General features: G+C 45.0%; 1 protein-coding gene across 6 annotated transcripts; it reads right to left on the bottom strand.

Moving 5' to 3' along the window:
• Positions 1 to 6,527: 6,527 nt before the first annotated feature.
• RFX5 (regulatory factor X5) lies at positions 6,528 to 12,730 on the bottom strand. Of its 6 annotated transcripts, none has more exons than XM_059138011.1 (10): positions 12,574 to 12,730; positions 11,565 to 11,693; positions 11,270 to 11,303; positions 10,545 to 10,627; positions 10,164 to 10,283; positions 9,849 to 9,968; positions 9,629 to 9,710; positions 9,167 to 9,368; positions 8,825 to 8,925; positions 6,528 to 8,682 (listed from the first exon to the last, which is right to left on the bottom strand). In XM_059138011.1, the coding sequence occupies exons 2-10, from the start codon at positions 11,678 to 11,680 to the stop codon at positions 7,690 to 7,692; spliced, it is 1,851 nt and encodes a 616-aa protein (XP_058993994.1). In that variant the 5' UTR covers positions 11,681 to 11,693; positions 12,574 to 12,730; the 3' UTR covers positions 6,528 to 7,689. The 6 variants fall into 6 exon arrangements, with proteins under 6 accessions (XP_058993994.1, XP_058993995.1, XP_058993992.1 ...); XM_059138012.1 differs by having other exon boundaries at positions 12,514 to 12,614; XM_059138009.1 differs by lacking the exon at positions 12,574 to 12,730 and adding an exon at positions 12,308 to 12,478.
• Between the last annotated feature and the right edge of the window lie 252 nt (positions 12,731 to 12,982).

Raw genomic sequence — 12,982 nt, 5'->3', positions numbered from 1 at the left:
AGATAATGATCCTGCTTTAGCCTAGAGTTTAAAGTATCACATATTCCTCCCTTCCAGGCCCTTTCTTTCCTTTTTTTCTTTCTTTCTTTTTTAAAGATTTTATTTATTTAGACACGCCTGGGTGGCTCAGTCAGTTAAGCACCTGCCTTTGGCTCAGTTGGTGGTCCTGGGATTGAATCCTGCATGAGGCTCACTGTTCAGTGGGGAGCCTGCTTCTCCCTCTGCCTGCTGCTCCCCCTGCTTATACTCTGTCTCTCTCTCTATCTGACAAATAAATAAAATCTTTTTTAAAAAAGATTTTATTTTTTTATTTGAAAGAGAGTGAGAGAATGAGTGGGGGCGGAGGACAGAGGGAGAAGTAGACTCCCTGCTGAGTGCGGAGCTGGACATGGGGCTCCATCCCAGGACCCCAAGACCATGACCCCGGTGGAAGTCAGACACTTAAGGAGCTGAGCCACCCAGGCGTCCCTTAAGGCCAGTTTTTGAAACATTGTGGAAAGGGATGGGAAAGCCCTACTTTTTATAGTAGGAAATTGTTTATTTTCCAACAACAACAAAACAAGATTTCAGGAACATCTCTGCTGAAACTTTAAGTAGGAACTTTTTATAGCCACAGACAGTTATTAAGTCCTTTATTATTTTTTTAGAGGGGGAGAGGCGTGGTGGAGGGGTAGAGGGACAGGGAGAGAAAAAATCTTAGGCAGGCTCCATGTCCGGTGCAGAGCCCTATGCGGACTTGATCTCACAGCCCTGAGATCGTGACCTGAGTTGAAATCAAAAGTTGGATGCTGGAGCATCTGGGTGGCTCAGTCATTAAGCCTCTGCCTTCAGCTCAGGTCATAATCCCCAGATCCTGGGATCAAGCCGTGAATTAGGGAAGCCTGCTTCTCCCTCTCCCATTCCCCCTGCTTGTGTTCCCTCTCTTGCTGTGTTTCTCTGTCAATTAAATAAATAAAACCTTAAAAAGAGTTAGATGATTAACTACATGAATCACCCATGTGCACCTATTAAGACCTTTATTAACCAAGTGAGACCTCCCCTGTCCTCCCCTCACAAACACAATATTAAGCAAAAGAGTATTGAGTGTCTGTGTTTATAGCTCTAAGGGCTCAAATGTGAATTTCTTTGCATCTCTGTATGATTTGGTCTTTCTTTTTCTAGAGATTGATTCACTCATTTATTTATTTACTCACTCACCTACTCATTCACTCATTCTTTGTTTCTAGAAGTTTCCAAACCCCTCTGGTCTAAACTCAAGACAGGATAGGATTAATCTTCGTATTCTAGCCGTATCCTTAGTTTCTACCACATGGAGAAAAAATTATGTTTGTTGATATAGCAACAGATGGAATGCAGAAGCAGATATGAGAATCCAGTGGGGCATTAAAGGGATTTCCAAAAATGTAAAACAATGCCAACTGTCTAACTGACTTTATTTTGGTTTGGGGAAAGTTATTTTTCATAAATGAATTAATAAATTAAAAATATTAAGTAAAGATTTTGACTAGTTTTTCTTCTTCCTACTTGCTTTTCTTTTCTTGATCTCAATTGTCAGATTATAACACTGAATGCTATCTTTGTTCCCTATATTAAATTAAAAGCATGATATTTATGATATTCTCTAAAACTCCTCACCACGCTGAACCTATTTTTATTTATTTTTTAAAGATTTTATTTATTTGTTTTAGAGAGTGTGAGCAGCGGGGAACTGGGGGAAAAGCAGAGAGAGTGAGGGACAAGCAGACTCTGCACTGAGTACAGAGCCCAACGCGGTCTCCATCTAAGGACCCTGAGATCCTGATCTAAGCTGAAATCAAGAGTCCAATGCTTAACTGAGTCTCCCAGGCGCCCCTGGAGTTTTTTTCAGAGAAAAGATAAGAAGCCAGCAGTTGGGGCGCCTGGGTGGCTCAGTGGGTTAAGCCGCTGCCTTCGGCTCAGGTCATGATCTCAGGGTCCTGGGATCAAGTCCCGCGTCGGGCTCTCTGCTCAGCAGGGAGCCTGCTTCCTTCTCTCTCTCTCTCTGCCTGCCTCTCAGTGTACTTGTGATTTCTCTCTGTCAAATAAATAAATAAAATCTTTAAAAAAAAAAAAAAAAAAAAAAAAAAAAAAAAAAAAAAAAAAAAAAAAAAAGAAGCCAGCAGTTACTGCCCAACCCTCTACTGTGTATGAAAGCAAACATTACTTCATTTATTCCTCATTACAATCCTGTGAAAGAGATATACCATTTTATGGAGACTGAGCTTCAGAATGGTCAAGTTGTTTTTTTTTTTTATTTCAACCCACAATAAAAAATACATCTTATATCATGATCACTGAGGAACACACAAATGTGTCTTCACTGAAATAAAGGTTTCATGAAATAATACCCTAACTATATGCAATGCATTCTGATATTTTCTATTCTATTTAATTTCTTTTTTTGCAAACATGTGTTTTTTCTTCCCTTGTTTTGCATCCTTCGAAATCAGTGTCACAACCCACGAATGGGTTGCAATCTACAGTTTGAAAAACGACTAAATAAATGTTCGAGATCATAAGTAGTAAAGCGAAGATGTGAACTGAATTCATGCTCTTTCCAGCAAACAAATACCTTCTCATGAACATTTCTTAAATAATACATTATATATGTTGTGCTTAGCTTTATCTCATGGTATAAAGCCAGCAGGACAATCCTAGGCAAAGAAGGAATAGGCCTACTGAGGAACCATAACGTGAGATGAAACACTTAGACAAATATAAAATGACATTAGTCCTCTGTTTAGTATATGAGTGAATGTGGCATTTGCTTTCATTTCTGAAGAAAGCTGCTTATTATCCACAAAAATAGTGAGTTCATTTATTCATGTATAGCTTGTCTTGGTTTAATAGTAAATGATTATTTCAATTTTAGTAAGTTATAAATTATCTTCAACTTATGATAGGGCTAAAATTAAAAAAAAAAATGACACTTGGTGGGTGAGGTCATAGAAGTACAGAGTAGGGTCCTGGGGAGAGAATAAGGTATGGTAGAGAGGAAGCAGCAGGTAGTCCCCAAACCTTTAATCTAGTAAACTGAAGATTGCCTAAACTACAAAAACTTGTTTCATACTAGATTTCTTTCAAGTTTTATTTACTTACATAATTTAAGTAATCTCTACACCCAGTGTGGGAGTTGAGCTCAAAACCCCAAGGTCAAGAGTTGCATACTTTTCCAACTGAGCCAGCCAGGCGCTCTTCATGTTAGATTTTTAAAATAGGTTTTAAAAATAGGTTACTTAAAAACCTCATGGTAGGGGGCCAGGTACTGGCTGGCTCAGTCAGAAGAGCATGCGGCTCTTGATCTTGGGGTTATGAGTTTGAGCCCCACACTGGGTGCAGAGATTACTAAAAAAAAAAAAATAAAAAAATAAACTTAAAAAAAAAAAAAAAACCCACCCAACATGTAAATTTCAAATCCTCGGGTGGGTTGGTCTCCCAGAATGAATGGATACATCCTCAGGCTCAACCAAGGTAAGGACTATGTTTCCTTGGATGCTTCCATCTATTCTAACACCAGTGGTTTTATTTTCCTGTATACCTGTCACTTCTAATGTGTCAGCAACCCGGCCCAGTCCCTCTTCTCCTTCCACATGGAACCATCTGCCTGCCTTGTTCCTTCTGATTCCAGTTAGTTCATCCTCTAATGGAGACTTTATACCTTTCATCCATTCATTCAGTCCACAGATACCTATAATAATGGTTGTGTGTTCTTCAAGTTGACTTCTCAGTGTTGTTTATAGACACCCCTTCTGCCTGCCAGATCTCCATCCTGGGGTGGGGGAGTTGTTCTGCTATGCCTTTAGTCACATCTCTACATCTCACATCCCCTGACCCCTGCTTTTCCTGGAATGTCTTCCCCTTTTTCACCTACGCTCCACATACCTTAAAGGCTTAAGATATGCCTAAGCATATGCTTAAGCATATCTTTTCCATGAAACCTTCCCAAATTATTCAGCCCAAAGTGATCTCTCTGAACCGTAGCTCTTACACAGAATAAGTACTATGATTTAACTCTTTTTACCATATGTCTTATGTTGTCCTGTCCTTATGAGTTAGATTTGTCTAGCTAACTCCTACTCATCTTTACTGATCCCTGTCCAACCTATATGCTATTCCTCTGGGCCCCCACAGCTCTCTGTGCTTAAAGCTAACATAACTGTTAGGTTTCCACTGTGCTGTGATCATTATTGACTTGAAGTCAAGCCTATGTCAGTTGGCTTCTAGTAAGTTCCTGGAACTTAAAAAACAAGAAGGAAAATATAAAAACTGCAGTAGTGCCTATTTCTGGCAGCCTGGGGAAGAGAAAGGGCTCTCCCATTAAAATACAAGTTGAGCCTGGATAAATTACAAGAAACATAATGTTTAACACATTGCTGGGCTCATTAGAAAGTAAGAGAAATCACAAAAGGAAGAAAAAAAAATAACATTAAGCTGAAACCTATAGGAAAGATGAGCAACATGCAGGAGGAGCAACAGGTTTGCCTTGGGGTCAAATGCCAGTATCAGTTTTGTAAAACAGGCGCTAGGCCCTGGGCCTAGCCACAGAACAGGAGAAAACCTGGGATTGCCGGATTGAACTGAGATTCCTGAGGGGCTCACACAGTCCCAGGTCAGGAGCATCATTTGACTCCTGGCACAAGCAAATGCAGATCCTCTTTGGAGGAAAGTACCCCCAATTTAGGCTCTCTGAATTACCATAGACTAAGTTTAACAAAATATAAGCTCAAAATCCCCAAATGGAGAATATACAAGGAAATGAACTACCACAGGCAAGAGTGAGCAGAAAACAAACCATTTAGATATCAAGCCAGGATTACAGAAATATAATCCCAACAAATTTAAAAGGTTTAGTATCAGAGCACCACATCTCTGAGCACAAATGGGTTAAGCTGAAAATGGATATAAAAAGGATAGACTTTTAAATAACCAGACACTGTTTTTCTAAATAACTCATAAATTTAAAAAGTCATACAGGTAATTTAAATATTCTTAGGGTGAAGTTATAATCAAAATACAGCAAAAAAAAATATATTGGGGGAATGTAGAGAAACAGGTCCTTAAAAACTTACAGTAAAAAAACAGAGCTTGAAAATTAGATAAGTGTCAAAATTAAGATGTTATGGAAGAACATAAAATTCATCTAAAGAAAGCAGAAGAAGGAAATATTATAATATCCATAGTTAATGAAATGGAAAACAATACACAAGGGAGAAGATTGTCAAAGACCAAAGTAGTAGCTACATAAACAAGTAAAATAGCACATTTCTGGTGTAATTGATGAGGAGGAAATAAGAAGGTGAAAGTAAATAGTAGAAATGGATAGAAGCACATAACTGCCCAGAGAGCAGAGGCGAAAAAAAAATTTTTCATTTTTAAAAAGGACAGAAAATGCACAAAATCCCAGAAAAACAACCAAAATTGACTCAAAAAGAAACTGGAAGGCCAGACAGCCTATAATTATTAAAGAAATTTAATTGATGGTTAAAATCTTTCTCAAAAAGAAATGCTAGGCAAAGATAGGTTTGATAGCTGTTTTGCCAAACTGTCAAGGGACAGCTCATCTCAATCTGATGTCAGTTCTTCCAGAGAATTAGAAAAGAGGGAACAGTCCCCAACTCAGAGGGTGTACAGACCAAATGAACCATCTTGGAAACCTTTTTAGAAATCTTCCTTCAAAAAGGGCACTAACAGATACAAGAATGTTCATAGCAGCATTGTTTGGAATAGCAGGAAATTGGATACAACCCAAATGTCCATTAATAGGTGAATGTATAAATAACTTGTGGCTTATGTACTTGCTGGGGTACTACACTGGTTTACAGCTATTTACAACATAGATGAATCTTAGAAATAATGTTAAGTGAAAAAAAGAAAACTTCAGGGCACTATTAGAGTATAAAATTTTTGTAAAGCTAAAGCAAAACTGAACAATAATTTTTAAAGAATATTATACATATATGGTTAAATATATACACATGTGTGTGTGTGTGTGTGTGTGTGTGTGTAACACAGGCAACTTAACACAAAATTAAGGACAGTGGTTACCTCTAGGGAGAGGCAGTGGGATAGGACTGGGTATGAATACAAGAAACTCAATGGTACTTCTAATGTTTTAATGTATAAGTTGGGTGATGGGCCAAAGATATTCATTTAATATTATGTTTCATAATTTATTCATGTTAAATATATCCTTTATAGATACCAAATATTACATATTATAATCTTTAAAAATCTGCTGTGGTGAAAACAAATGAGTGAAGTCTCCCTGAAAGCAAACCTGTTTCCTGGGCAGAGTCGAGATTCCCCGACGGAAGCTACCTTTATGCAGAAGACCACGTAGGTCCTCAGTAAATATCGGATGGTTTACTGCTTTTCGAAGGATAGTGTCTGGGTTCCCTTCTTCCTGGTGCCGGCTGCTGTGCAGAGCTCCCTCCTGCCGCATACCTAGCCTAAGCCCCACAACCCTGGCTGAAATCCTGACACATGTATGACAAGACACTGACACCTGGTGGATACAGAATGGATTTAATAAAATGACTAGGAAAGAAATCTTTCACTCCACTTGGTGAAAGTGGCTGTAGGGTCAGGGGATAGGGAAGCAGAATGAGGAGAAAACATTCAGAAACAGGAAAGGGAAGGATCTCCATCTCTGAAATGTAAGGGATAGTCATCTAAAGGAGATGAAAGAGATAGTCCCTAAAGGAGAGTGACTTCCCTCTCATTCCTTCTGAGCCTGCAAGAGGGAAGAGGCTACAGCTGCAGTAAGGAAAATGCAAGACAGTGAGGGGAAACGTAAACAGGTGTTGCTGATCCCAGCCTCACCAAGCTAAAACCACACGGACTTCCTGGTATTGGCCAGGGGTCAGCTGTCTCCTCAAGAACTGCCCGTGACAGTTGTCATTTTAGAGACCTGTGTGATGCTGAGGCTGATCCCAGCCCGCCCCTGATGTAGAAAGAGCAAATTAGTATACCCCATCTTTCTGGCCACAGTGATTGGCTAAGGATCAGCATGTGACCCAGCCTGGCCTAATCAGAGTCCATTTTAAGGCTATGCTAGGATGCCAGGCAAAAGATCACCACCCCCGCCCCCCCATCCCCTTTCTGGTTGGATATAAAGGAGAGAACGTGTAACCCCAGGAGTTCTGGCAGCCACTAGGTGGCCCAGGTTTAAGATGATCCTACAGAAGGTAGCAGCAGGGAGGGGAAATCAATCAGGTGTTTAGAGACACACTGAGCCAGGCATCAGCTTTTCTGGGAGCCAGTACCACCTCTGGACTTGCCATTTAGGTTGAGCCCGTAAGTCTTTATTTTTAAAATAAAGTTAGGTTATTCTTTTTCTTTTCTTTTTTTTTTACGTTTTAAAACGAAAAGATTCCTAACCTATACATTCATCATACTTAACTCCATCCCTATCTTTCCGCAGGATAGCCCAGAGATCCAGGTTAAGACAGTCACGACAGATTTATCAGTGACTCTAAAGCCAAGGGTATTGAGCTGGAAAGGTCAGAAGCAGGAGCCGGACACTGTGCAAGACAGGGTGCCTCAGCTGTCTGGACATGAGAATGAATTCTCTTAGGAAAAGGAGAGCCAAACGAGAAGCAAGTGCAGAGAGGGGCCTCTACTAGGCAGGCAGAATTAGTGTGTTTATAAACACTCTCTGCCACATACCTATCATGGGGGTGTTGCTTTGGGGTCTTTCCCCTCGTGGAATAAGGAATTTTGAAGCCTGTGCCCCTTTAAGTCATTATTACCCTGTGTTTCGGTGTCTACCTCGCCCTTCACCAAATGAAGAGCTTCCTTTTGGCTTCTACTGCCCTTGATGACACTCACTTTTGAGGTGACCAGAGGAATTTTATCTTCCGCTTCTTTGGCATGCCGGGAACTGGGGCCCCTTCCTCCTCTGGCAACAGCACCCTCTTCCTGACCCTGGGCAAGCACCATTCCCTTCTCAGCCTCTCCCACTGGCCCTGGCCTCCCTGACCCTCCAGTTGAGTTGCTTTCCCCTCCAGAGGCCCACGTCTCCTGTGGTAACCTCGGGGACTGGGCCGAGTCCATGGCAGCTGATTTGTCAGGGGGGGAGTTCCTTTCCTTACTTCCACCTGATTTTTTTCGAGGGCGCCCCCGTTTTCTTTTGGCATCGCTTCCTGTATCCTCTCTATCCAGCTTTGCGGCTTTAGCAGGTGGATCTTGCCTAATGGCCTCACTCACAGGTACTTCAGCTGTCCTCTTGACACCCTTGTCATGGGGTCCCGGGTCACCACCTATGCCTGCTTCCCTGTTCTCTGGGCCCTGCGGCTGAGCGAGCGCCCCAGGCAGGGCTTGCCCAGGCCCGGGTCCGGGTCCGGGTCCGGGCAAAGCAGGAACAGTCGGTAAGATCATGTTAATGATCGGCATAGCTGCCTGGGGCCCCCCGGCCCTACTGGGCAGAGGCAACGTAGCCACTTTCAGGCCTGAAGAAAGCTTGGGGGCCAGGATGGGTGGAGAGACTCTGATTGGCGGAAGAAGTGAGCGAGGGGCCCGGGGAAGGAGCAGAGGCAGCCGGGCCACCAGGGCATTAACCTGTGGGTTATTGGCTGCTGGGGCTGGGCTCTCCACTACACTCTTCTTCCGCTCACCGCGTGCAGGGGTGCCAGCCCCAGCCCGGGCTTCCAGCTCCCTAGTGGGCTAAAAGGTAAAGAGAGGACACAGTAAATGGGAAGCCTAGATGTTGGAGCGAACACAGACACAGGAGGGTAAGAAAATAGAGGAAAGAGGATACCAAGCCCCCAGCCCAGGGCAGTAAGGTCAGGGGCCTTAACCTCCTTACCTGGGCTGCTCTCTCTGGTTTCTTAGGGGCTCCACCTTCTAAGCTCTCCACACCATTCTTGGATTTAGATGACCGCTCCCGAGGGGCATGTTCATCGTCTTCTGCAGAGGTGCGGGAAAAGGTAATAGGGCGAGGGTGAGGAGGAAACAATGGTCAGGAGAGGACAGCCTGACTGACGGGTGGAGAAGGGGGAAGAAGGCAGTCTAAGGCACATCCCAATTCCCATAAGGGTCACTAGGAACAGAAGACAAATGCAAGGTGTCTCTGTCTGAGTAGGTGGGAGGGCCTATGAGGTTGAAAGTGGCTGAGAGTTTCTTGGGACATGTGAGGGTCTCCACCCACCAGTGAGCCCCATGGCCTTGAGCACATGGGCATGCGCAGATCGGGCAGAGATGAGATGCTGCTGCAGCAGGAAGCGGGCAACCTCAACGATGGAACTGAAGGACCGTTTCAGGATCCGTTCTGCCCAGTCACAGGTCAGAGCGCAGGCTGCCTCCACCAGCTCATCCCGAGGTGCTGGGGTTACTTCTGGGCCCATTTCTGGCTGCAGTGGGGAAGGACATGCCCACTCACACTCCAAATTTGGCCCCCTTCAGACACTAGGGTCAACCCTAGTTAAGACTAGACTGGATATGGGAGTAACTCATCCCAGAAACCCACAAATTCTATTCGTCCTCTGCCTGAGCCATAGGGTACGTGGAAGGGCATATCTTATGTACCAGAAGTTATGTGCAGAATGACCTAGGCTGTGTCAGCCCACACCTTGGAGAGAAAAGTACGATGGGAGGGTTGGTTGTTACTTACACTGTCAGAGCTCTTCAGGTCAAGTCCAGGCAAGGGTGGCATTGAAACCAAGGTCTTCCTTCGTATGCCACTGTAGCAATATCTGAGGCAAGTTAAAGAGCAGCCAACAATGGGGATCTCCAAGACCCGTGGGAAGGCTAGGCTGTTCCCACTCCTGGCCCTCCACACCCTAATTTTTCTTCCCTGGGTCCTCCAACCCCACCTCTCCATTCAAGGATACTTGGACTGGCCCCGGCCACCAAGCCTTCGGGCCTTGATGTCAGGGAAGATCTCTCTGATGATTTTGCCAAAGTTGGCTGTGCTGAGTGGGCGGCAACAGGCGAGGCTCTCACAGTACTTCCTGAGTGAATGGTTAGGGGGAATGCAGAGTGGGAAGACACTCAGAGAAGGAGGTCATGGTTAGATTCGGAGGGTCCCTGGCATCAGGTTTGGGAAACCCTTTAAGAAGCCAGACTCTGTCAAGGCAGGGAGCTCTCCAGAGGTGAGGGGGTAGTCCTATGCCCGCCAACCCACACACCACCCCCCCTTCACCCACCGATAGGCATCATAAACACTTTGCTTTGGCAAACAGGTGTCAGTATGCTCCTCTAGGTGGTTGCGGATCCACCTGTAGGCATACATGTACTCCTCATTGCTGAGTGTACTTGGCTCTGAGCTGCAAGAGAAGTGAAAGGGACAAGCTTTACTCAGATCCTAAGGGTTGTCGTAGTTCTATCCAGACCACCGCTTCAGCAGTGCTGGACCAAATCACTTTGCCCAGAATCCAGCTTTTCCTGGTAAACCAGGGCAGGACAGGGACTACTCTTCTCACCAAGGCAGCTGTCATGAGGATTCCTATTCACCCAGCCCCATCCCAGTGAGCCTCCCTTTAAGAAGCAGAACCCTCTGCTATCTTAAACTCTAACACCAAACCTACCTTTTGTCTCCAGTACTAGGCCCTGAGGGGAGCTGAAGGTAGAGATACAGCTTGTCGTTGTCTGAGAATTTCTGTACATCTTGCTGAGGTAGGAGGAAGAGAGAGGCAGAAGAAAAAATGAGGCCAAGAAGGATGTAAGATAGGATCTTCTAATCCTTCCCCCAAAGTCTAGCTGTCTTAGAGACCGTCAGACTAAAAAAAGGACCTTAGAAGTGATTTTTTTTTTTAAAGATTTTATTTATTTGTCAGCGAGAGAGGGAGAGAGAGCGAGCACAGACATACAGAATGGCAGGCAGAGGCAGAGGGAGAAGCAGGCTCCCTGCCGAGCAAGGAGCCTGATGTGGGACTCGATCCCAGGACACCGGGATCATGACCTGAGCCAAAGGCAGCTGCTCAATCAACTGAGCCACCCAGGCGTCCCAGAAGTGATTTGGGGCTCTGTGTTCACTGTGCACAAGGAGTGCTCTAGTGAGCTACCTTGTTGAGAGAAGGAGTGGCAGGGATCTGCTTTGATATTATGCCTACTGAGCACCTACACAACGGGTCACAGACAGATGAAGTAAGATGCTCAAGGTCAAACTGGCAATGAGTCGCAAAGCCAGTTACCTTCTGACGGGGAAGACTATACTGCCTGTCCCACATAGGCCTTTCAGTTACTCCTATCTTCATCATCCTCATTCCCTGCAAGTCCACCTCTCTATTGCCCTCTGCCCAAAAATACTTACCAGGATTCCCTCGACTTTGTTCTGCACAGCCTTGCTGTGGGAAAGAGGAGAAAGCTGGAGGTCATACACAAGATTTTCTCTGGTGTCTTATTGTTAGGGAGAGGAAGAGGGATGAGATGCTTAATAGGTGCTCAGAAACAATTCCCATAATGGAGAATCTTTCATGAATGTTGAATCTTCCAGAATGATGAAGAATCATTCATGAAGAATGCACTTGCTCAGAGAGAGGCAATTCATCTACAGAGGAAGTGCTACGGTTCTGGAGCAAGATTTGGAGGTGGAGATGAGTACTTACGAAATGGTACCTCGGAGCCTCTGAAGAAGGGTGGTGGGTTCTCCCGCCTCAGTACTACCTGAGGGGGCCCTTCCCCCAGTCTTGGGGCTCTTAGCATCGGGTTCATCTTCTGCCATCCCGGCATGAGGGCTAGAATTGAGAGGAGACCAGGCATGAAAATTTAACCTCTCTTTCCCTGGAGGCCCCAGGGGCACTTATCTCCCTACCCAGAAACACAGAGAAACAGAAAGAAAGGCTCTGAATTGCCTCAGTGGTTTTTTTTTTTATCACTTGCCTTCTCCAAAAATTAGAAATTATCCCATTACTTCTCCATGCCCACATATACTCAAAGAGATCTTTGCCATCCCCATTCTATCTGCCCCATCTTTCTGCAGTCTCCTAAATATGGAAAACTGAAAAGGAAGAGATAGGGGGAACGGAAGTCGACGTTAGACAGGTCCGTTTCTGCCTCTGACCCCGCTGCCCTCATCCCCTTAAGAAAAAAAAAAAAAATAATAATAATAATAAAAACAATAACAACCACAAAGCAAAGTTCTTCAATTCTCTAAGCTACTCCTCACGCCTGAATTTTCCTGGGCGGTCAGAAAGGATACGAACATATTCTGCCCTTCCAGCCTTGGAAAACACCGGGCCCAAGTTCTCAGTACTTAATCTCGCCACGGCTTCCCCCGCCGCTCCCCCTCCCCACGTCGCCGATCCCTACGTCATCTTCCTCAACCTCCCATCCTGAGGCGCACCCCCACCTCCTTCCCTTCCCCCTGCAATCAGTCCCGCGTTGCTGCAAGGTGGGGGCGTTCAGGGCGGCGAACTCCTGGGCTGGGCGTAGGAAACCCGGTTGGGGGAACGGGGTCCCAAATTCAGGGCACGTGCACATGGGTGAAGGAGCTGTTGAAAATACAGCCAAAATCTTTTTCTGCTGTCCTCCCAACTCATACTGCCCCCTCCCTACCTTTGAACAGTCGCCTTCCAACACAAGCAACAATAAAGGTAAGGGAGAAAGAGAAACTACCTCGTAGCCACCTTCACTCCAGCCCAGCCCACGGTCCTGGCCCAGCCGGCTTGTGCGTTGCTTTATTTTCTTTTTTCTGAATGGCTGGAACAGTCCTGATCTGCCTAGATACTCGGACGACCTGCTCTCTCATTGGTTATTGCTGCCACCCGGAGCCAGAAGGCGCCGGGCTCGCACCGGCGGCAGCTAAAGTCTGCCTGGTAACAGATTCTGATTGGTCAATAGGGGAGGGAAAATCCAAAGTTGGTCTTATTTGAGTGAAGAGGGGGAAGTCCGGGTTAGGTTTCGGTTAAAACTGGGGTCGGTTGGGACTGCCGGTCCCAAGAGATTCTTCTCTTAAAGGGACCGCAGGACGAAAGACCGGGCGCTAGGGCTCGCTTTGGAGCTTTCTTTTCCTTTGCCCTCTCCT

Source organism: Mustela lutreola, chromosome 10 (genome assembly GCF_030435805.1).
Source record: "Mustela lutreola isolate mMusLut2 chromosome 10, mMusLut2.pri, whole genome shotgun sequence".
Classification (NCBI taxonomy): Eukaryota; Metazoa; Chordata; class Mammalia; order Carnivora; family Mustelidae; genus Mustela; species Mustela lutreola.
The sequence above is the reverse complement of the archived record's forward strand: the minus strand, read 5'-3'. Positions and strand labels throughout refer to the sequence as shown.